We start from the raw sequence: 25007 nt of genomic DNA on the forward strand, positions 1-25007 counted from the left end.
CAAAAACACACTGGGGCGCTCCTAACACAATCTGAAGGGAAGAGAGAAAGAAATTAACAGGGGTCTATGTCCTACAGTACAGGGGTCTATGTCCTACAGTACAGGGGGTCTATGTCCTACAGTACAGGGTGTCTATGTCCTACAGTACAGGGGGTTTATGTCCTACAGTACAGGGGGTCTATGTCCTACAGTACAGGGGGTCTATGTCCTACAGTACAGGGTGTCTATGTCCTACAGTACAGGGGGTCTATGTCCTACAGTACAGGGTGTCTATGTCCTACAGTACAGGGGGTCTATGTCCTACAGTGTGTCCTACAGTACAGGGGGTCTATGTCCTACAGTATGTCCTACAGTACAGGGGGTCTATGTCCTACAGTGTGTCCTACAGTACAGGGGGTCTATGTCCTACAGTGTGTCCTACAGTACAGGGGGTCTATGTCCTACAGTATGTCCTACAGTACAGGGGGTCTATGTCCTACAGTGTGTCCTACAGTACAGGGGGTCTATGTCCTACAGTACAGGGGGTCTATGTCCTACAGTATGTCCTACAGTACAGGGGGTCTATGTCCTACAGTGTGTCCTACAGTATGTCCTACAGTACAGGTGTCTATGTCCTACAGTACAGGGGGTCTATGTCCTACAGTACAGGGGGTTTATGTCCTACAGTACAGGGGGTCTATGTCCTACAGTACAGGGGTCTATGTCCTACAGTACAGGGGTCTATGTCCTACAGTACAGGGGGTCTATGTCCTACAGTACAGGGGGTCTATGTCCTACAGTACAGGGGGTCTATGTCCTACAGTACAGGGGGTCTATGTCCTACAGTACAGGGGGTCTATGTCCTACAGTACAGGGGGTCTATGTCCTACAGTACAGGGGGCTATGTCCTACAGTACAGGGTGTCTATGTCCTACAGTACAGGGTGTCTATGTCCTACAGTACAGGGGGTCTACGTCCTACAGTGTGTCCTACAGTACAGGGGGTCTATGTCCTACAGTATGTCCTACAGTACAGGGGGTCTATGTCCTACAGTGTGTCCTACAGTACAGGGGGTCTATGTCCTACAGTGTGTCCTACAGTACAGGGGGTCTATGTCCTACAGTGTGTCCTACAGTACAGGGGGTCTATGTCCTACAGTATGTCCTACAGTACAGGGGGTCTATGTCCTACAGTGTGTCCTACAGTACAGGGGGTCTATGTCCTACAGTACAGGGGGTCTATGTCCTACAGTATGTCCTACAGTATGTCCTACAGTACAGGGGGTCTATGTCCTACAGTATGTCCTACAGTACAGGTGTCTATGTCCTACAGTACAGGGGGTCTATGTCCTACAGTACAGGGGGTCTATGTCCTACAGTACAGGGTGTCTATGTCCTACAGTGTGTCCTACAGTACAGGGGGTCTATGTCCTACAGTATGTCCTACAGTACAGGGGGTCTATGTCCTACAGTGTGTCCTACAGTACAGGGGGTCTATGTCCTACAGTACAGGGGGTCTATGTCCTACAGTACAGGGGGTCTATGTCCTACAGTACAGGGGGTCTATGTCCTACAGTACAGGGGGTCTATGTCCTACAGTACAGGGGTCTATGTCCTACAGTACAGGGGGTCTATGTCCTACAGTACAGGGGTCTATGTCCTACAGTACAGGGGTCTATGTCCTACAGTACAGGGGGTCTATGTCCTACAGTACAGGGGGTCTATGTCCTACAGTACAGGGGGTCTATGTCCTACAGTACAGGGTCTATGTCCTACAGTACAGGGGTCTATGTCCTACAGTACAGGGGGTCTATGTCCTACAGTACAGGTGTCTATGTCCTACAGTACAGGGGTCTATGTCCTACTATGTCCTACAGGTGGGGTCTATGTCCTACAGTACAGGGGGTCTATGTCCTACAGTACAGGGGTCTATGTCCTACAGTACAGGGGTCTATGTCCTACAGTACAGGGGGTCTATGTCCTACAGTACAGGGGGTCTATGTCCTACAGTACAGGGGGTCTATGTCCTACAGTACAGGGGGTCTATGTCCAACAGGTGTCTATGTCCTGCAGTACAGGGGTATATGTCCTACAGTCAGGTGTCTATGTCCTACAGTGTGTCCTGCAGTACAGGGGGTCTATGTCCTACAGTACAGGGGTCTATGTCCTACAGTACAGGGGTCTATGTCCTACAGTACAGGGGGTCTATGTCCTACAGTACAGGGGGTCTATGTCCAACAGTGTGTCCTGCAGTACAGGGGGCCTACGTCCAACAGTGTGTCCTGCAGTACAGGGGGCCTACGTCCAACAGTGTGTCCTGCAGTACAGGGGGTCTACGTCCAACAGTGTGTGCTTTGAGTCCAGCCCTTCAGTCAGTACCTCCATGAGATGGACATCTCGGGAGTGGTTCTCCTGGGTGTGTGTGTTCCTCTCCAACACACACACACACACACACACACACACACACACACACACACACACACACACACACACACACACACACACACACACACACACACACACACACACACACACACACACACACACACACACACACATTACCTCCATGAGTTTGACCTGTCGGGCGTGGTCCTCGTGGGCATGTGCGTTCCTCTCCTCCAGCTCCTCCACCTTCCTCTCCAGCTGTCTGCCTCTCTGCTGGGCCTCCTCCCACTCCCTACGACCCCGCTCCAGACCCTGCTCCAGGGGAAGCAGCTGAACACACACACACACATCATATTATAACACACAGAACATATTGAACACACACACATAATAATACACACACAGAACATAGGTAGACAACTCTGGTTCAAACCCAGTCAGAGACAGATTCAGGGACATAGATCACACACACACACACAGAGAACATCAACACCAGGTAAAGTGTCTTGGATAGCCTTCATCTCAACATGTTTACAGCAGAAATGTACTTCACAGTCTCCTCTCCTGATAAACCTTCCAGCTCTAGAATCATTCCTCAGCTCCTTATCTCTGAAGCGTGAGAGACAGAAAGAGAGCGTGAGAGACCGAGAGAGCGTGAGAGGGAGAAAGAGAGAGAGATTTAGCTCTAGAATCACTCCTCAGCTCCTTATCTCTGAAGCGTGAGAGACAGAAAGAGTGACCAAGAGAAAGAGACCGAGAGAGAGACCGAGAGAGAAAGTTGAATTGAATAGAGAGAGAGAGAGAGAGAGAGATAAAGAGAGTATAATCAGAGTTAGAATATGATATCCATCCATTGGTGACTCATCAGGGGGAAAAAATGTGTGCCACACCTCTTTCTGCAGTTTTCTGGTAGTCTGTCGGGATTTCTCCAACTCCACTCCCTTTTCCTGCAGCTGTTGTTGGAGCTCAGACAGCGCGGAGTGGCTCTTCTCTCTGACTTCATCAACCTGGAGCTGGAGCTTCTCAGTGGACACCTCACAGCCCTCTACTATAGTACTCATCTGGAGGGGTGGGGGCAGCGAGAGACACGGGGGGCAGCGAGAGACACAGAGCACTGTAGGGAGGTAATCAGTAAAGTGGAGGTCGATAACATGTTCCGCTCCTCCGCATAGAAACACAGTGTACTTCTCAGTGACCTATGACCTGGCCCCTCTCTCTCTCCCTCCCTCCCTCCCTCCCTCACCTCCTTCTGCAGTTCCTCCACAGTGCTGTTCTGCAGTCTCCTCTCCTCGTCCAGATCACTCTTCATCCTCTTCAACTCCTCTGTTCTTCTCGTCTCCTCCTTCAGCCTCTCCTTCATCTCCCTGTGCTGATGGTTCAGCTGGGTCATCTCACTCTGTGGGCACACACACACACACGCACACAGAGAATGTACTGTGTGTGGCAGAACTACCACAACAACAACTAACACAACATGTTTTCCATGTTGTACGTACTCGGTGCTAAGGAGATGTTTACCAGCGAGTTCTGAATAAGGTATATTCCATTGACTCTGATACAGTACGACCTGTATGGTCCTTGTATCCACTCACCTGTACATTCTCCAGACGTACGAGAAGGGCTTTGTTTGCCTGGGACATTTCCTCTTCCTTCTCCCTCACCTCCTCTAGAGTCTCCTCAACCTGCTGTTTCTCCCTCTGTGGAATCACATCTGTGATAAATATACCTTCAATACCTGGCCATGCATTTTCACAGAACATCTAAATCCATTCAGTCTATATTTTGTGAGCTTTCTTTATCTCGCTCTACCTCACCTTGAGTTGCTCTATGCATTTCACCAGCTGTCTCTGCAGGGTTTTGGAGTCCTTGATGACGAGGTTAAGCTGCTCCACCCTACTCTCCAGTTCCTCCACCTTGGTTAGTGAGGAGACACCATCACGTCAAATGGACAAGAGGCAACTGATTCTAGATCAGTACTCCTGCTCTGAGACATTTTATGAATACGGACCCTGATGTGTTTTTCTGGATATGTTGTACAGAGCATTATGGGTATTGTAGTACATCATTTTGGATTCTGTAGTTTAAAGCGTTGTGGGTATTGTAGTACATCATTATGGGTTCTGTAGTATAGAGCATTATGGGTTCTGTAGTATAGAGCATTATGGGTTCTGTAGTATAGAGCATTATGGGTATTGTAGTACATCATTATGGGTATTGTAGTACATCATTATGGGTTCTGTAGTTTCGAGCATTATGGGTATCCATCTGCAGTACCTGTCCCCTCAGTTCCTCCCTCTCCTGCATCAGCTGATTCACCTGTCCCCGTGCCTCCCCTCTCTCCTCCTCCATCTCCCTCTTCTCCTGGCCCAGCATTGTGTTACTCTAGCAGGGAGAGAGGAGGTAGTATACACAGGAGATGGGTGGATTATTAGTGGAAAAAACCTAGGATGAAACTCACAACCTTCTGCATGACAACACATTGAAACTCAAAGTCAACTAATATATGACAAATGTAAATATATACAGTGCCTTGCGAAACTATTCGGTCCCCTTGAACTTTGCGACCTTTTGCCACATTTCAGGCTTCAAACAAAGATATAAAACTGTATTTTTGTGTGAAGAATCAACAACAAGTGGGACACAATCATGAAGTGGAACGACATTTATTGGATATTTCAAACTTTTTTAACAAATCAAAAACTGAAAAATTGGGCTTGCAAAATTATTCAGCCCCTTTACTTTCAGTGCAGCAAACTCTCTCCAGAAGTTCAGTGAGGATCTCTGAATGATCCAATGTTGACCTAAATGACTAATGATGATAAATACAATCCACCTGTGTGTAATCAAGTCTCCGTATAAATGCACCTGCACTGTGATAGTCTCAGAGGTCCGTTAAAAGCGCAGAGAGCATCATGAAGAACAAGGAACACACCAGGCAGGTCCGAGATACTGTTGTGAAGAAGTTTAAAGCCGGATTTGGATACAAAAAGATTTCCCAAGCTTTAAACATCCCAAGGGGCACTGTGCAAGCGATAATATTGAAATGGAAGGAGTATCAGACCACTGCAAATCTACCAAGACCTGGCCGTCCCTCTAAACTTTCAGCTCATACAAGGAGAAGACTGATCAGAGATGCAACCAAGAGGCCCATGATCACTCTGGATGAACTGCAGAGATCTACAGCTGAGGTGGGAGACTCTGTCCGTAGGACAACAATCAGTCGTATATTGCACAAATCTGGCCTTTATGGAAGAGTGGCAAGAAGAAAGCCATTTCTTAAAGATATCCATAAAAAGTGTTGTTTAAAGTTTGCCACAAGCCACCTGGGAGATACACCAAACACGTGGAAGAAGGTGCTCTGGTCAGATGAAACCAAAATTGAACTTTTTGGCAACAATGCAAAACGTTATGTTTGGCGTAAAAGCAACACAGCTCATCACCCTGAACACACCATCCCCACAGTCAAACATGGTGGTGGCAGCATCATGGTTTGGGCCTGCTTTTCTTCAGCAGGGACAGGGAAGATGGTTAAAATTGATGGGAAGATGGATGGAGCCAAATACAGGACCATTCTGGAAGAAAACCTGATTGAGTCTGCAAAAGACCTGAGACTGGGACGGAGATTTGTCTTCCAACAAGACAATGATCCAAAACATAAAGAAAAATCTACAATGGAATGGTTCAAAAATAAACATATCCAGGTGTTAGAATGGCCAAGTCAAAGTCCAGACCTGAATCCAATCGAGAATCTGTGGAAAGAACTGAAAACTGCTGTTCACAAATGCTCTCCATCCAACCTCACTGAGCTCGACCTGTTTTGCAAGGAGGAATGGGAAAAAATTTCAGTCTCTCGATGTGCAAAACTGATAGAGACATACCCCAAGCGACTTACAGCTGTAATCACAGCAAAAGGTGGCGCTAAAGTATTAACTTAAGGGGGCTGAATAATTTTGCACGCCCAATTTTTCAGTTTTTGATTTGTTAAAAAAGTTTGAAATATCCAATAAATGTCGTTCCACTTCATGATTGTGTCCCACTTGTTGTTGATTCTTCAAAGAAATACAGTTTTATATCTTTATGTTTGAAGCCTGAAATGTGGCAAAAGGTCGCAAAGTTCAAGGGGGCCGAATACTTTCGCAAGGCACTGTATATAGTCACTTGGGGAAAAGTCACTCACTTTAGTAAAAGTAAGGATACCTTAATAGGACAAATTAAAGTCACCCAATAAAATACTACTTGGGCAAAAGTCTAAAAGTATTTGTGTTCTAAATATACTTAAGTATCAAAAGTACAAGTATAAATCATTTCAAATTCCTTATATTGAGCTAACCAGATGGCACCATTTTCTTGCCAGATCAAAGGCAGTAGAGATGACCAGGGATGTTCTCTGTTCAGTGAGTCCTCCAGATCAGAGGCAGTAGGGATGCCCAGGGATGTTCTCTGTTTAGTGAATCCTCCAGATCAGAGGCAGTAGGGATGACCAGGGATGTTCTCTGTTTCGTGAGTCCTCCAGATCAGAGGCAGTAGGGACGACCAGGGATGTTCTCTGTTTAGTGAGTCTGCCAGATCAGAGGCAGTAGAGATGACCAGGGATGTTCTCTGTTTATTGAGTCTGCCAGATCAGAGGCAGTAGAGATGACCAGGGATGTTCTCTTGATAAGGGCAGTAGAGATGACCAGGGATGTTCTCTGTTTAGTGAGTCCTCCAGATCAGAGGCAGTAGGGATGCCCAGGGATGTTCTCTGTTTAGTGAATCCTCAAGATCTGAGGCAGTAGGGATGACCAGGGATGTTCTCTGTTTAGTGAGTCTGCCAGATCAGAGGCAGTAGGGATGACCAGGGATGTTCTCTGTTTAGTGAGTCTGCCAGATCAGAGGCAGTAGGGATGACCAGGGATGTTCTCTGTTTAGTGAGTCCTCCAGATCAGAGGCAGTAAGGATGACCAGGGATGTTCTCTGTTTAGTGAGTCCTCCAGATCAGAGGCAGTAGGGAGGACCAGGGATGTTCTCTGTTTAGTGAGTCCTCCAGATCAGAGGCAATAGGGATGACCAGGGATGTTCTCTTGATAAGTGTGTAAATTGGACCATTGGACCTGTCCTGCTAAACATTCATAATGTAACAAGTACTTTTGGGTGTCAGGGAAAATGTACGGAGTAAAAAGTACATTATTTTCTTTAGGAATGTAGTGAAGTAAAAGTAAAAGTAGTCAAAAATATAAATAGTAAAGTAATGTACAGATAAACAAAACTACTTAATTTACTAAAGAACTTTACACCACTGATTCTACTAGCAGTAGCATGTCCCTTATCTCAGTTCAATACCTCTTTCACCTCCTCAACTTCCTCTCGGAGCTTCTGCACCTCCTTGTCGCGCACCTCCTTCATAATGCCCAGCTCCTTGTCATGACTCTCCACCTCCTCGTTCAGGGCTCCCTTCAGGGCAGTCAGCTCCCTCTCCCTCCAGTGTAGCTCCTCCTCCTGCTCCTCCTGCACCTGAATGAGCCCCTGGAGGTCCAACCGCAGCTGGGCAAGATCCTAGACACAGACACTGAGTTAATTGATATAATCCTGCTGGGCCAGGTCCTAACACAGACACTGAGTTAATTGATATAATCCTGCTGGGCCAGGTCCTAACACAGACACTGAGTTAATTGATATAATCCTCCTGGGCCAGGTCCTAACACAGACACACTGGGGTATGTTGTTCTGTGTGCTAGTTGCATGACTGGGGTATGTTGCTCTGTGTGCTAGTTATATGACTGGGGTATGTTGTTCTGTGTGCTAGTTATATGACTGGGGTATGTTGTTCTGTATGACTGGGGTATGTTGTTCTGTGTGCTAGTTGTATGACTGGGGTATGTTGTTCTGTGTGCTAGTTATATGACTGGGGTATGTTGTTCTGTATGACTGGGGTATGTTGTTCTGTATGACTGGGGTATGTTGTTCTGTATGACTGGGGTATGTTGTTCTGTATGACTGGGGTATGTTGTTCTGTGTGCTAGTTATATGACTGGGGTATGTTGTTCTGTGTGCTAGTTATATGACTGGGGTATGTTGTTCTGTATGACTGGGGTATGTTGTTCTGTATGACTGGGGTATGTTGTTCTGTATACTAGTTATATGACTGGGGTATGTTGTTCTGTATACTAGTTATATGACTGGGGTATGTTGTTCTGTATACTAGTTATATGACTGGGGTATGTTGTTCTGTATGACTGGGGTATGTTGTTCTGTATGATAGTTGTATGACTGGGGTATGTTGTTCTGTATGCTAGTTGTATGACTGGGCGCGAACCCAGAGTCTCTGGTGGCACAGCTGGCGCTGCAGTACAGCGCCCTTAACCACTGCGCCACCCGGGAGGCCAACAGAATGTTTTGAGCAAGAATATCAACTCGTTCCCTTACCATTAGAAGGAGCTTGTTTCTCTGTGCTTACCATTAGGAGCGGTTTCTCTGTGCTTACCATTAGAAGGAGCTTGTTTCTCTGCGCTTACCGTTAGGAGCTGTTTCTCTGTGCTTACCGTTAGAAGGAGCTGTTTCTCTGTGCTTACCGTTAGAAGGAGCTGTTTCTCTGTGCTTACCGTTAGAAGGAGCTGTTTCTCTGTGCTTACGGTTAGAAGGAGCTTGTTTCTCTGTGCTTACCATTAGAAGGAGCTTGTTTCTCTGTGCTTACCATTAGAAGGAGCTTGTTTCTCTGTGCTTACCATTAGAAGGAGCTGTTTCTCTGTGCTTACAGTTAGAGGGAGCTTGTTTCTCTGTGCTTACCGTTAGAAGGAGCTGTTTCTCTGTGCTTACCATTAGAAGGAGCTGTTTCTCTGTGCTTACCATTAGAAGGAGCTTGTTTCTCTGTGCTTACCGTTAGGAGCTGTTTCTCTGTGCTTACCGTTAGAAGGAGCTGTTTCTCTGTGCTTACCGTTAGAAGGAGCTGTTTCTCTGTGCTTACCGTTAGGAGCTGTTTCTCTGTGCTTACCTTTAGAAGGAGCTTGTTTCTCTGTGCTTACCGTTAGGAGCTGTTTCTCTGTGCTTAACGTTAGAAGGAGCTGTTTCTCTGTGCTTACCATTAGAAGGAGCTTGTTTCTCTGTGCTAACCGTTAGAAGGAGCTGTTTCTCTGTGCTTACCATTAGAAGGAGCTTGTTTCTCTGTGCTAACCGTTAGAAGGAGCTGTTTCTCTGTGCTTACCATTAGAAGGAGCTGTTTCTCTGTGCTTACCATTAGAAGGAGCTGTTTCTCTGTGCTTACAGTTAGAGGGAGCTTGTTTCTCTGTGCTTACCGTTAGAAGGAGCTGTTTCTCTGTGCTTACCATTAGAAGGAGCTGTTTCTCTGTGCTTACCATTAGAAGGAGCTTGTTTCTCTGTGCTTACCGTTAGAAGGAGCTGTTTCTCTGTGCTTACCGTTAGAAGGAGCTGTTTCTCTGTGCTTACCGTTAGAAGGAGCTGTTTCTCTGTGCTTACAGTTAGGAGCTGTTTCTCTGTGCTTACCTTTAGAAGGAGCTTGTTTCTCTGTGCTTACCGTTAGGAGCTGTTTCTCTGTGCTTAACGTTAGAAGGAGCTGTTTCTCTGTGCTTACCATTAGAAGGAGCTTGTTTCTCTGTGCTTACCATTAGAAGGAGCTTGTTTCTCTGTGCTTACCGTTAGAAGGAACTTGTTTCTCTGTGCTTACCATTAGAAGGAGCTTGTTTCTCTGTGCTTACCATTAGAAGGAGCTTGTTTCTCTGTGCTTACCGTTAGAAGGAACTTGTTTCTCTGTGCTTACCATTAGAAGGAGCTTGTTTCTCTGTGCTTACCATTAGAAGGAGCTTGTTCCTCTGTGCTTACCATTAGAAGGAGCTTGTTTCTCTGTGCTTACCATTAGAAGGAGCTTGTGTCTCTGTGATTACCGTTAGAAGTAGCTGTTTCTCTGTGCTTACCATTAGAAGGAGCTGGTTCTCTGTGCTTACAGTTAGAAGGAGCTGTTTCTCTGTGATTACCGTTAGAAGGAGCTGTTTCTCTGTGATTACCATTAGAAGGAGCTGTTTCTCTGTGCTTACCGTTAGGAGCTGTTTCTCTGTGCTTACCATTAGAAGGAGCTGTTTCTCTGTGATTACCGTTAGAAGGAGCTGTTTCTCTGTGCTTACCGTTAGGAGCTGTTTCTCTGTGATTACCGTTAGGAGCTGTTTCTCTGATTACCTTTAGAAGGAGCTGTTTCTCTGTGATTACCGTTAGGAGCTGTTTCTCTGTGCTTACCGTTAGAAGCTGTTTCTCTGTGATTACCGTTAGAAGGAGCTGTTTCTCTGTGCTTACCGTTAGGAGCTGTTTCTCTGTGATTACCATTAGAAGGAGCTGTTTCTCTGTGCTTACCATTAGAAGGAGCTGTTTCTCTGTGATTACCGTTAGGAGCTGTTTCGCTGTGATTACCGTTAGAAGGAGCTGTTTCTCTGTGCTTACCGTTAGAAGGAGCTGTTTCTCTGTGCTTACCGTTAGAAGGAGCTGTTTCTCTGTGATTACTGTTAGGAGCTGTTTCTCTGTGCTTACTGTTAGGAGCTGTTTCTCTGTGCTTACCGTTAGGAGCTGTTTCTCTGTGCTTACCGTTAGAAGGAGCTGTTTCTCTGTGATTACCGTTAGAAGGAGCTGTTTCTCTGTGATTACCGTTAGAAGGAGCTGTTTCTCTGTGCTTACCGTTAGAAGGAGCTGTTTCTCTGTGCTTACCGTTAGAAGGAGCTGTTTCTCTGTGCTTACTGTTAGAAGGAGCTGTTTCTCTGTGATTACCGTTAGGAGCTGTTTCTCTGTGCTTACCGTTAGGAGCTGTTTCTCTGTGATTACCGTTAGAAGGAGCTGTTTCTCTGTGCTTACCGTTAGAAGGAGCTGTTTCTCTGTGCTTACCGTTAGAAGGAGCTGTTTCTCTGTGCTTACCGTTAGAAGGAGCTGTTTCTCTGTGATTACCGTTAGGAGCTGTTTCTCTGTGCTTACCGTTAGAAGGAGCTGTTTCTCTGTGCTTACCGTTAGAAGGAGCTGTTTCTCTGTGCTTACCGTTAGAAGGAGCTGTTTCTCTGTGCTTACCGTTAGAAGGAGCTGTTTCTCTGTGCTTACCGTTAGGAGCTGTTTCTCTGTGCTTACTGTTAGGAGCTGTTTCTCTGTGATTACCGTTAGAAGGAGCTGTTTCTCTGTGATTACCGTTAGAAGGAGCTGTTTCTCTGTGCTTACCGTTAGAAGGAGCTGTTTCTCTGTGATTACCGTTAGGAGCTGTTTCTCTGTGCTTACCGTTAGGAGCTGTTTCTCTGTGCTTACCGTTAGAAGGAGCTGTTTCTCTGTGCTTACCGTTAGGAGCTGTTTCTCTGTGCTTAACGTTAGAAGGAGCTGTTTCTCTGTGCTAACCGTTAGAAGGAGCTGTTTCTCTGTGCTTACCGTTAGAAGGAGCTGTTTCTCTGTGCTTACCGTTAGAAGGAGCTGTTTCTCTGTGCTTACCATTAGAAGGAGCTTGTTTCTCTGTGCTTACCGTTAGGAGCTGTTTCTCTGTGCTTACCGTTAGAAGGAGCTGTTTCTCTGTGCCGTCTGCCTGTGTTGTGTTCTTAGCCTGGTCCAGCTCATCGTGCATCTCAGACAGCTGCTGCTGAAGGTCCTTCATCTCTGTACGGCCCTGCTCTCTCTCAGTCTTCACCCGGACTAGCCTGGCAATAGAATATTAATATTTAATATGACAGAGCACCAGAGAAATCATCACGTTGTGAGGCAATTAGCGAAATGCTTACTTACACCTGTTCAATTCTTTCAGATCCTTTAAAAAAATATATATTTCACCTTTATTTAACCAGGTAGGCTAGTTGAGAACACCTTTATTTAACCAGGTAGGCTAGTTGAGAACACCTTTATTTAACCAGGTAGGCTAGTTGAGAACACCTTTATTTAACCAGGTAGGCTAGTTGAGAACAAATTCTCATTTACAACTGAGGCGTGGCCAAGATAAAGCTAAAGCAGTGTGACACACACAACAACACAGAGTTACACCTGGAATAAACAAAACGTACTGTCAACAACACTATAGAAAAAAATAAAAATAATCGGTATACAGTGTGTGCAAATGAAGTAAGGGAGGTAAAGGCAATAAATAGGTCAATAGTGGTGAAGTAATTACAATTTAGCAAATGAACACTGGAGTGATAGATGTGCAGATGATGATGTGCAAGTAGAGATACTGTTGTGCTACAGGAGTTCTTAGGGGATAAGGACTAATAATAATCATCAAGGTGGATTATGGTCCTAAACACAATCCCAAAATGACTTCCAGACCCCTATGCACTTGTGGAAATGTTCTTACTCCTCTATGGCGACCTCGAGCTCCGCCTCCATCTGAGCCAGCCTATCCCGCAGCGCAGAGAGTTCTTCCTGTCTCCTGTCCAGTTCCTCCTGAATATTCTTCATGTCTGTCTGGGCCTTGTAACACACCTCCGCCAGACTCCGACCACTCTGCAGGACACACAGTGCATTCAACTAAAGTAGGTCAACAATAACCACATATGATGATCACCACAAAAATAACGCCATCTGCAAAATCAGTACTAGTGAGAATAAACGTGTCCGAGTTGGACTCCATGCACATAAGGAGAAAACAAGTACAAATCTCTTGCTAAAAGGTACTATATTGTATTGTATCGTACTGTATTGTATTGCATCGTACTGTACTGTATTGTACTGTATTGTATCGTACTGTACTGCACTGTATTGTATTGTACTGTACCGTACCGTACTGCACTGTATTGTATCGTACTGTATTGTATTGCACTGTACTGCACTGTATTGTATCGTACTGTATTGTATTGTACTGTACTGCACTGTATTGTATCGTACTGTATTGTACTGTACTGCACTGTATTGTATCGTACTGTATTGTATTGTATTGTACTGTACTGTATTGTATTGTACTGTACTGTATTGTATCGTACTGTATTGTATTGTACTGTATTGTACCTTATCATACTGTATTGTATTGTACCTTATCATACTGTATTGTATTGTATCGTACTGTATTGTATTGCATCGTACTTTACTGTATTGTACTGTATTGTATTGTACTGTACTGCACTGTATTGTATTGTAACTTACCGTTCCGTACTGCACTGTATTGTATCATACTGTATTGTATTGCACTGTATTGTATCGTACTGTATTGTATTGTACTGTACTGCACTGTATTGTATTGTACTGTACTGTATTGTATCGTACTGTATTGTATTGTACTGTATTGTACCTTATCATACTGTATTGTATTGTATTGTACTGTATTGTACCTTATCATACTGTATTGTATTGTATTGTACTGTATTGTATTGTACTGTACTGCACTGTATTGTATCGTACTGTATTGTATTGTACTGTACTGCACTGTATTGTATTGTACTGTACTGTATTGTACTGTATTGTACCTTATCATACTGTATTGTATTGTATCGTACTGTATTGTACCTTATCATACTGTATTGTATTGTACTGTATTGTATTGTACTGTACTGCACTGTATTGTATCGTACTGTATTGTATTGTACTGTACTGCACTGTATTGTATTGTATTGTACTGTACTGTATTGTATCGTACTGTATTGTATCGTACTGTACTGTATTGTACCTTATCATACTGTATTGCATCATACTGTACTGTATTGTACTGTATCGTACTGTATTGTACTGTACTGCACTGTATTATACTTTACTGTAATGTATTCTGTACTATGTATTGTACTGCACTGTATCATATTGTACTGTATCGCACCTTATTGTACTGTATATTGTACAGTATCACACCTTATTGTATTGTACTGTATTTTGTATTGTACTGTATATTGTACTGTATTGTATATTGTACAGTATCATATCACACCTTATTGTATTGTACTGTATTGTGTATTGTACTGTATATTGTACTGTACTGCACCATGGTCTTATGCTCCAGCTGTGTCTTCAGCTGTGACACCTCTCTCTCCAGCTCTGCTCCTGTCATCTGAAGCTCCTTCGCCTCCTTGACCTTCGCAGCATAGTCCTACAAACAGGTCCAACAACACATCACCAACCTGCATCTGCCTCACAGACAGACACAGTACTTTACCCTACTGTACTTTTCTTTCCTTCACACTGAAATACAACAGGAATACATAGGTATTTACAAAGATATGAATGTGTTAGTATAACATGCTTCTATATGGAAGTCTCAACTGTCTATGTAAACTACAGCAGTGGTTCTCAAACGTCTTGGCTGGGGATCCCCTAGGGCAGCACATGTCTGGGCTGGGGATCCCCTAGGGCAGCACATGTCTGGGCTGGGGATCCCCTTGGGCAGCACATGTCTGGACTGGGTATCCCCTAGGGCAGCACATGTCTGGGCTGGGGATCCCCTAGGGCAGCACATGTCTGGGCTGGGGATCCCCTAGGGCAGCACATGTCTGGGCTGGGGATCCCCTTGGGCAGCACATGTCTAGGCTGGGGATCCCCTAGGGCAGCACATGTCTGGGCTGGGGATCCCCTTGGGCAGCACATGTCTAGGCTGGGGATCCCCTAGGGCAGCACATGTCTGGGCTGGGGATCCCCTAGGGCAGCACATGTCTGGGCTGGGGATCCCCTAGGGCAGCACATGTCTGGGCTGGGGATCCCCTAGGGCAGCACATGTCTGGGCTGGGGATCCCCTAGGGCAGCACATGTCTGGGCTGGGGATCCCCTAGGGCAGCACAGCCATCCATCTGAACCACGTCTGGGCTGGGGATCCCCTAGGGCAGCACAGCCATCCATCTAAACCATGTCTGGGCTGGGGATCCCCTAGGGCAGCACAGCCATCCATCTAAACCACGTCTGGGCTGGGGATCCCCTAAGGCAGCACAGGCATCCATCTAAACCATGTCTGGGCTGGGGATCCTCTAGGGCAGCACAGCCATCCATCTGAACCACGTCTGGGCTGGGGATCCCCTAAGGCAGCACAGCCATCCATCTGAACCATGTCTGGGCTGGGGATCCCCTTGGGCAGCACGTGTCTGGGCTGGGGATCCCCTTGGGCAGCACATGTCTGGTCTGGGGATCCCCTAGGGCAGCACATGTCTGGGCTGGGGATCCCCTAGGGCAGCACATGTCTGGGCTGGGGATCCCCTAGGGCAGCACAGCCATCCATCTGAACCACGTCTGGGCTGGGGATCCCCTAGGGCAGCACAGCCATCCATCTAAACCATGTCTGGGCTGGGGATCCCCTAGGGCAGCACATGTCTGGGCTGGGGATCCCCTAGGGCAGCACAGCCATCCATCTGAACCACGTCTGGGCTGGGGATCCCCTAGGGCAGCACAGCCATCCATCTAAACCATGTCTGGGCTGGGGATCCCCTAGGGCAGCACATGTCTGGGCTGGGGATCCCCTAGGGCAGCACAGCCATCCATCTAAACCACGTCTGGGCTGGGGATCCCCTAAGGCAGCACAGCCATCCATCTAAACCATGTCTGGGCTGGGGATCCCCTAGGGCAGCACAGCCATCCATCTGAACCACGTCTGGGCTGGGGATCCCCTAGGGCAGCACAGCCATCCATCTGAACCACGTCTGGGCTGGGGATCCCCTAGGGCAGCACAGCCATCCATCTGAACCACGTCTGGGCTGGGGATCCCCTAGGGCAGCACAGCCATCCATCTAAACCACGTCTGGGCTGGGGATCCCCTAGGGCAGCACAGCCATCCATCTGAACCACGTCTGGGCTGGGGATCCCCTAGGGCAGCACAGCCATCCATCTAAACCACGTCTGGGCTGGGGATCCCCTAGGGCAGCACATGTCTGGGCTGGGGATCCCCTAGGGCAGCACAGCCATCCATCTAAACCACGTCTGGGCTGGGGATCCCCTAGGGCAGCACATGTCTGGGCTGGGGATCCCCTAGGGCAGCACAGCCATCCATCTGAACCACGTCTGGGCTGGGGATCCTCTAGGGCAGCACAGCCATCCATCTAAACCATGTCTGGGCTGGGGATCCCCGAGGGCAGCACAGACATCCATCTGAACCATGTCATCAAACCTCACCCTGATCTCCTCCTCCACGTTCTCTGCAGTCTTCCACTTCAGTTGGTTGATTCTGTCAAACACCAGGTTCACCTTCTTCTCAGTGATTGAGGTTTTGTCAGTAGTCCTGAGGGAATACCAACAAACAGACACACGGAGTTCAATGACACCAGCATACCCGAGTCATATAACTAGCATACAGAACAACATACCCCAGTCATATAACTAGCATACAGAACAACATACCCAACTCATATAACTAGCACACAGAACAACATACACCAGTCATATAACTAGCATACAGAACAACATACCCCAGTCATACAACTAGCACACAGAACAACATACCCCAGTCATATAACTAGCACACAGAACAACATACCCCAGTCATATAACTAGCACACAGAACAACATACCCCAGTCATTCAGAACAACATACCCCAGTCATATATCTAGCACACAGAACAACATACACCAGTCATATAACTAGCATACAGAACAACATACCCCAGTCATACAACTAGCACACAGAACAACATACCCCAGTCATATAACTAGCATACAGAACAACATACCCCAGTCATACAGAACAACATACCCCAGTCATATAACTAGCACACAGAACAACATACCCCAGTCATACAGAACAACATACCCCAGTCATACAGAACAACATACACCAGTCATATAACTAGCACACAGAACAACATACCCCAGTCATATAACTAGTATACAGAACAACATACCCCAGTCATACAGAACAACATACACCAGTCATATAACTAGCATACAGAACAACATACCCCAGTTATATAACTAGCATACAGAACAACATACCCCAGTCATATAACTAGCACACAGAACAACATACCCCAGTCATATAACTAGCATACAGAACAACATACCCCAGTCATACAGAACAACATACCCCAGTCATACAGAACAATATACCCCAGTCATATAACTAACACACAGAACAACATACCCCAGTCATATAACTAGCACACAGAACAACATACCCCAGTCATATAACTAACACACAGAACAACATACCCCAGTCATATAACTAGCACACAGAACAACATACCCCAGTCATACAGAACAACATACCCCAGTCATACAGAACAACATACCCCAGTCATATAACTAGCATACAGAACAACATACCCCAGTCATATAACTAGCACACAGAACAACATACCCCAGTCATACAGAACAACATACCCCAGTCATACAGAACAACATACCCCAGTCATACAGAACAACATACACCAGTCATATAACTAGCACACAGAACAACATACCCCAGTCATACAACTAGCACACAGAACAACATACACCAGTCATATAACTAGCATACAGAACAACATACCCCAGTCATATAACTAGCACACAGAACAACATACCCCAGTCATATAACTAGCACACAGAACAACATACCCCAGTCATATAACTAGCATACAGAACAACATACCCCAGTCATATAACTAGCATACAGAACAACATACCCCAGTCATATAACTAGCACACAGAACAATATACCCCAGTCATATAACTAGCATACAGAACAACATACTCCAGTCATATAACTAGCACACAGAACAACATACCACTTATATAGATACTGTGTGTGGGAAATCTGCAGGTATTCTGTATGTAAGATAATGAAGGGTACTAATCAAATCAACTTGTATTGGTAACATACACATGGTTAAGCGGATGTTAATGCGAGTGTAGTGAAATGCTTGTGCTTCTAGTTCCCAACAGTGCAGCAATATCTAACAAGTAATATCTAACAAATACCTAATACAAATACCAAATACACAAATCTAAGTAAAGGAACGGAATAAGAATATATAAATATATTGATGAGCAATGTCAGAGTGGCATAGGCTAAGATGCAGTAGAATACAGTAGATGAGATGAGTAATGCAAGATATGTAAACATTATTAAAGTGGCATTATTTTTATTTTACCTTTATTTAACAAGGCAAGTCAGTTAAGAACAAATTCTTATTTTCAGTGACGGCCTAGGAACAGTGGGTTAACTGCCTGTTCAGGGGCAGAACAACAGGATTTGAACTTGCAACCTTCCGGTTAATAGTCCAACGCTCTAACCACTAGGCTACCCTGCCTCCCCATTAAAGTGACTAGTGTTTCATTTATTAAAGGGATTTAGCTTCGTGCTACAGACAGAGCCTGACAGAGCCTCCATTTCCAGGCTTCGTGACGTTCCTTCAAGACCTTGGTTGAATGGTAACGCCAGACTAAAACTGACACGTTTCAAATGTTGATATTAATAGGTGCCATTTACACTGACGCTTTAATCCAACGCAATTTACAGTCATACATTTTACATACGGGTGGTCCCCGGGAATCGAACCCACCATCCTGGCTTTGCAAGCTCCATTCTATACTAACTGAGCTTCAGAAGACCGACATATTTCAGATGTTGCCAGTTTTTTTTTTAACTCACTACAGTGAGTTTTAAAAAAACTGCCAACATCTGAAATATGTGAATAAGAATTAAACTGATATTCCATTGTTGGCTATTTGGAAGGGTGTTCATCATCGTAGTCTGTATTCCTGAGCTGGCGTGTGTGTGTGTGTGTGTGTGTGTGTGTGTGTGTGTGTGTGTGTGTGTGTGTGTGTGTGTGTGTGTGTGTGTGTGTGTGTGTGTGTGTGTGTGTGTGTGTGTGTGTGTGTGTGGCAGGATATGAGAGGCAGGATATGAGAGGCAGGATATGAGAGGCAGGATATGAGAGGCAGGATATGAGAGGCAGGATATGAGAAATGTGTAATGGTCACTTGGGATCAGGATCGGGGGTCATTAAGTTCCATTTTAATTCAATCAATTCAAATAGTAAACTGAAATTCCAATTCTCCTCGTTGGAAATGGAACTGATCCCAACTCTCTTTGGGGAAAGCATTCTAGCTGGTATCTTTCCAAGGAAGTTATGTCACACCTCAAAAAACCCTCTCGGTAATATAAAGGTTAAACAGGTAAAAGAATGATGACGGTACTCAGTGGTTGATTTAGTCCAGTGTTACTCACCCATCATTGAGGTAAGTGAACACTATCTTTTTGGCGGTGTCTTCATTTGGTTGTGGTTCAATTGAGACCTCGTGCTGACCCCTCTGACCTCCCAGAAGATCTGGAGTGATGATCTGATTAAATGAACACACAACAGGATATCAAGGTGTATCAATCAATCAATCACAAAAGTTAAAAGAATGCTTTACAGTAAACCGACTGGGACCCTCAAAGAGCAAGCAAAAGCACAGTAGCAAAGGCACATTTGCAAGGAAAAACAGATGGAATCAAGGAATATATATATATATATTTTTTTTAACTCTTTAAACCGGGTAAAACCTCTAAAGCTAATCTCTTTACCTGATTGTCTCTCTCTGACTCCTCCTCCGTGTGGTTGAGACACCTGGATCTGGTCATGGAGGTCTCCTCCACTCCGTACAGCAAATTCACCACTCTGGATGAGCTCCCGCTAGGCTCTTTCTCCTCCAACTGTAGTCTATTAAACATCACAGTGGAGGGTCCGTTGGCCCCTCTCACCTTAGGTGACCCTGGGGCGCTGGTGGATCCGCCTGGAGTCTCTCCCCTGGCCCCTCCGATGACCGAGGCAGGGCTGGAGGGGTCCAATGGGTATGAGTGACACTGTTGTCTGCTGTCCACGCTACGTGACCTCCTCCGGTCCTCAGGGGCTATCCTCCCTCTCCTAGGCCCAGCTCGACCCATCTGTTGGGGGCTGTCGAACTGGTTGATCAGGCTACCTATGGAGGAGATGGGCTCTGTGTCCACTGAGTTTGGGGATCGTCTGGGGATGTTGGTGACCTCGTTTGGGGGGCTTAGTAAGGTAGTCAAAGAGTGGTGGGGCGCTGGGGCCGAGACAGGGGCAGGGCCTGGGCATTGGGTCTGGGTGGGGGCTGAGACAGGGGCAGGGCCTGGGCATTGGGTTAGGATGGTGGCCGAGACAGGGGTGGGGGCCCACTCTACACCCCCAGCAGTCAGAGGGATCCTGGCTGCTCCTGGTCTAGACCCTGCTGCCTGGATCAAGGTGGCCTCTGCCCCACTCTGGAGAGATGTGGTGAGATGTCCCGGCCTAGGTACAGAGGCTGTCTGATTGGGCGGAACAGAAAGTCTTCGTGTGGAGGCTAGGAGGGGACTGAGGCTGTTCCTGTCTGGGTTGTAAGGTTTCAGCAGCTCTGGGTGTCTCTGGAAGTTCAACACCGTGTTAGATGTCGGCACGGTCCTCTGTGATTCCTTAACCTCAGTCTGAGCACCTCCACCAGCATACTCCCTCTGGTGGTTGGGAGGTCTGCGCTCCACATTGGGAGTACCGAATGAAGATCGCCCATCATTCACCATGAAGGTGTACTCAGACTGGCTGTGGGCATTGACAAACACTTCCTGGTGGTCCCAGTTCCTGCTGTAGCTCTCCAGGCCACCAGATGGCAGAGCTGCTTTACTATCCCCGTTCAACACAACGTAAGGAAGACCCTCAATTCCCTGAACTTGTACCCTAACCCCGAACATGCTGCTGCTGTCGCTGTGAGGTCGAGGGCTGCCTCTGGGACCAGGCCTAGGCTGCTGCATGTTGTAGCCCTGTTGTATTCTACTGAAGTCTGGAGAAGAGCCACTCACTCCGTGTCTGTGAGACTCCATTTATAGAGAGTCAACGTTAAGACAACGTTGTTTGTTTGCTGGGTCCACACTAGTCCTGAATGAATCGAGGACCTCCCTCAGAACTGAAGAGGTTCACAGCTATAAAAGATGCCAAATACAACACGTTAGAGGCTGATGCATTATTAGTTGACTAACCATTACCACGGCTCTTCTTAACCTGGAGGCTCCAATAACCACCCCTGTCTTTACAACAGTTTAACCCCAGTGAAAAATACATCACTTTCTATGGCATCAGCTGGATGAGGTGACTGTTTACAAAACAGAGAGAAGTCATGTGGACCAACTGACAACAATGACATCCCAAGTGCATCTGATGTCACTCAGAGACAGCTGCGCTAACCAGTTAGCCACAGTGAGAGAGAAAACACCAACATCAACACACAGCACATTGATATAGAAAACAGTTTATTCAGTGTGCTAACAGTGTAACTATTGTATACAGGACAATACTGCTGCATGACGAGTACCACTGGCCATGGTCGCACCAACCAGACGATCGTCATCCACACACACACACACACCCTCCGACCAGACTTTTGTCATCCACATGTTTATGATATGATTATGAGAGAAAGTCAGTTACGGAACAAAAAACAAAAACACACGTCCGTTTTTAGAACAATGTACACTGTTATTGAAATAAACAACATGCAAAAGTACTGTTTTCTAATATAGGTGACAGTTGTTACCGTGTTTACAGCCCACCGGGCAACAGCTGTCAGTTCAACATCTAGTTTTCATTTACATTTGGTTGATTTGTCAACTATTGTGACTTCAACAACAAAATGTCACCATGTCATTGGATTTAGGTTCAAATTTAGGTGGAGAAAAAAAAGGACTTTTTGCAATTCCACGAAGTTTTCCACATTGATTCAACATCATCACTTTGATTTGGGGTTGAAATTACGTGTAAACAACGTTGATTCATCCAGTTTTTGCCCAGTGGGAATACACTTCTTTAATGAACAAAAATATCTTAAAAATTAATTGAAATGATTTACATTTAACCTTTATTTAACGAGGCAAGTCAGTTGAGAACAAATTATTTTTTACAATGACGACCTACCCCGGATAAACCCGGACGACGCTGGGCCATTTGTGCACCGCCCTATGGGACTCCCAATCACGGCCGGTTGTGATACAGCCTGGATTCGAACCAAGGTGTCTGTAGAGACGCCTCAAAAACTGAGATGCAGTGCCTTAGACCGCTTAGACCACTCGGGAGCCCCCTTTGAATTATTAACCCATATCAAAAATGTGTATCCTTCACAAGTACTTTATCAACCTCTATTTGTACGATTGTAATTAAAGACAAAGAATATATGCATGGATAATCCTCAATGCAGTTTTACCAGCGGATAATAAAATACCACTCTACCTTTACTAGCGGATCAAACGTGATGTTCTTGAACGATAAAACAGCCTACCAAAAACAATGCCGAAACGAGAATCACTTTACAAAGCACTAACTGTGCAATTGGTTTGAGTAACAGTTGTAAGACGGGTTTAGAAAAGTGTCCCAGTGCGCAAAATCTTTGTGATTGTCTTACCTAAATTCGCGCAGTTCTGTTAAAAGTAGTGCCCTGGCTGAAGTGCCAGTGTTGCGGGAGCTGTTTTATTGCCGTTCGGGATTCCCCCTCCCTATTCCAGTCTCTATTCACGAGTATGCGTTCCCCCTAGCGGAATTGTCCAGCTATTCAAGAAATTGCGCGTGTGTTCATCATCATCATCATCATCATCATCATGATCATTAACTCCTCGAATAATACATACCGGATGTCTTTTCTGAGAATGAAAATTGTAGGGAAAAATAAGAAATAGTTTTATGGTTTACATTTCCTGTAGATGACATAGGTGACACTCATCAACATAACTGTACATACCTGAAGGTATGGGTTTTACAGACATCCCTCATTATGGAATTCTCCAATATACAATAAGAAGTGGCTTGTTTAGGGTATCATTATTTACAATGTCTGGTAAAATATATGACAAATATTTCTGGGAAAAAAACAACATTTTTTTGTTTCAAATTTAAAATCTGTAATTCAGATATTTAGATATTAGTAATTGTAGAAAATATCAACTACAGCAAGTTAGTAAAAAGTAAGCAATATTTTCTATAAAAAAAAAAACGGAACAATTAAGTATTAATCCATCTGTAGCCTAGCCAAAAAGTGCACTTAGCTCTAAAAACTCTGACTCTGGCTAAACACAAGCATGTACATACAACTAAAAGGCTCTGCATGGTCAACCCGACATCTGCAGTGGCCATACATCACTTCGTCGTGCAGAGTAGAGCTGTTGTGAAGGAAGTTGTCAAGGAAGTGAGTTTGTGTTTATGCAGGACATCCAGCCCTCACCTTTCGTCAAGGAGCACGGAGATGCAGTACGGAGATCGATTTGGCCTCCAGAGCCTCCGCCATTGCGTCACACCCTCCGTACGGAACCTCCAGCTCATATTGCTGGAGCAAGCATAAATTAGTTTTAAGCCTTGTTTCAGCCTAAAGCCAATTTAAGCTTGATCTGCAGTGCCTCTGGAGGCTCGATGAGGCCAAATCGAGCTCCGTATGGCGATGCCGTGCGCCTCCCAAATTCGTAACATGATTGGTTGACGGTAGGTGGGGAGGTACATCCTGTGTAAACACAAATTTACTTCCTTGACAACTTCCTTGACAACAAACATGGAGAACTTTTGACGACAGGCTATCAGAACAAGTTAACAAATAAAAACACATATTTATGATACCTTGTCTAGGGATTTCTAAGACACAAAAATTAGTTTGAACTCCTGGAAAGAGATCAGGGAGGTAATGGGGATAGAAGGGTGAAGAGGTCATTGGAATGAAGACCGTGGGGGGATAGAAGGACTCTGGATTGGCACACACACACACACACACACACTAGCATACAGAACTCAGAGGTGGTCGTCAAAGTCGTTTTAACCTGTAATGCAGTTGATTGATGACATGAACATGTATTGGGGTTGACATCCATACAAGCATTTTTACTTCAACGTAGTGTGAAATACACAAATAAACAATAGCCTTAAATGTAGACTAATTTTGCTGGGGGGTGTTTTGGCTGAGCTCCTATGTCAAGCACCGGGAAACAGACTCCGGACATCTCAGTAGAGATAAGATCTTGTCTTTTCGTTTAGCCAGTTGCTCGTAAATTAGCTGGATGGCTATAGAGATTATCCCTGAATCACTGGGAGTTGTGCGGTTCGGACCAATGTATTTAATGCTGTACGGCCACTGCTAGATGTTGGATTGACCATGCAGAGCCTTTTAAGAGGACAACACTGACAGAGGATACAAAGTGATGAAATAAACATTGTTTTAAACAGGACAGTGTTGTGGGTTTTTTTTTTCACTGTACATTTTTCATTCACTGTACTAACGAATATAAAAAAAAACATTTTGTACAAAACATTTGCTGGTTACAAGTAAGTTTAGGCACAAGTGAAAGTCGACCAGGAGGAAATTGTCACTACTGTCGTGATTAATTAGCTGCTGTAACACTTTAGGTTTCCCCCCCAACGAAAATCCTTCTGTTTCTTCGCTACTGGGTCCCAGAGATAACACTGAATGTCATTGGATAATCTTTCACCATCTCAGGATGATCCTTTTCCACACTTCATCTGTAGAAAGAAAGAAAACATGTGGTTGATAGCATTTCTCACAATATAGATTATATCAACTTGGATCAATACACGCTTTCATAGAAGAAGAAGGCTGCGTTTAGACAGGCAGCTCAAATCTGATCTCTTTCCAGCAATTACATCAGATCTTTTCACAGCATATCATTTCAAGACCTGATCCGATTGGTCAAAATACCAAATAAAGTAACTTTTTTTGGGTGGGGCTTCCTGTCTAAACACAGACAAAGAAGAAGAAGAAGAAGAATGGGAGATCTTTGTACTGTTACCTGTTTTAGATGTTTAGGCATGATGT

General features: G+C 45.2%; 2 protein-coding genes across 7 annotated transcripts in view; both read right to left on the reverse strand.

Moving 5' to 3' along the window:
- The window catches only part of LOC118373231 (cingulin-like protein 1), a 38819-nt gene extending 14698 nt beyond the window's left edge, over positions 1 to 24121 (reverse strand). Inside the window, exons 1-14 of one of the 4 annotated variants that reach the window (XM_052480900.1) lie at positions 23415 to 24121; positions 19744 to 21129; positions 19405 to 19517; positions 16371 to 16476; positions 14263 to 14367; positions 12652 to 12800; positions 11860 to 12004; positions 7683 to 7895; positions 4638 to 4745; positions 4178 to 4276; positions 3956 to 4060; positions 3607 to 3759; positions 3254 to 3424; positions 2541 to 2693 (exon numbers count right to left, since the gene is read on the reverse strand). In XM_052480900.1, the coding sequence (XP_052336860.1) occupies positions 2541 to 2693; positions 3254 to 3424; positions 3607 to 3759; positions 3956 to 4060; positions 4178 to 4276; positions 4638 to 4745; positions 7683 to 7895; positions 11860 to 12004; positions 12652 to 12800; positions 14263 to 14367; positions 16371 to 16476; positions 19405 to 19517; positions 19744 to 21030 (2907 nt within the window). In that variant the 5' untranslated portion in view covers positions 21031 to 21129; positions 23415 to 24121. Of the gene's footprint in view, positions 1 to 2540; positions 2694 to 3253; positions 3425 to 3606; positions 3760 to 3955; positions 4061 to 4177; positions 4277 to 4637; positions 4746 to 7682; positions 7896 to 11859; positions 12005 to 12651; positions 12801 to 14262; positions 14368 to 16370; positions 16477 to 19404; positions 19518 to 19743; positions 21130 to 22117 lie in introns of all 4 variants that reach the window. The other 3 variants (XM_052480897.1, XM_052480899.1, XM_052480898.1) reach the window with 3 other exon arrangements.
- A 6-nt stretch (positions 24122 to 24127) lies between these two features.
- Positions 24128 to 25007, reverse strand: part of LOC118373232 (transcription factor 12-like) — a 40717-nt gene continuing 39837 nt past the window's right edge. For all 3 annotated transcript variants that reach the window (XM_052480903.1, XM_052480902.1, XM_052480901.1), the window contains exons 8-9: positions 24982 to 25007; positions 24128 to 24694 (exon numbers count right to left, since the gene is read on the reverse strand). The exon at positions 24982 to 25007 is cut by the window's right edge and continues 139 nt beyond it. In XM_052480903.1, coding sequence (XP_052336863.1) covers positions 24995 to 25007 — 13 coding nt within the window. In that variant the 3' untranslated portion in view covers positions 24128 to 24694; positions 24982 to 24994. The remainder of the gene's footprint in view (positions 24695 to 24981) is intronic.

This window comes from Oncorhynchus keta, chromosome 26, assembly GCF_023373465.1.
Source record: "Oncorhynchus keta strain PuntledgeMale-10-30-2019 chromosome 26, Oket_V2, whole genome shotgun sequence".
NCBI lineage: Eukaryota > Metazoa > Chordata > Actinopteri > Salmoniformes > Salmonidae > Oncorhynchus > Oncorhynchus keta.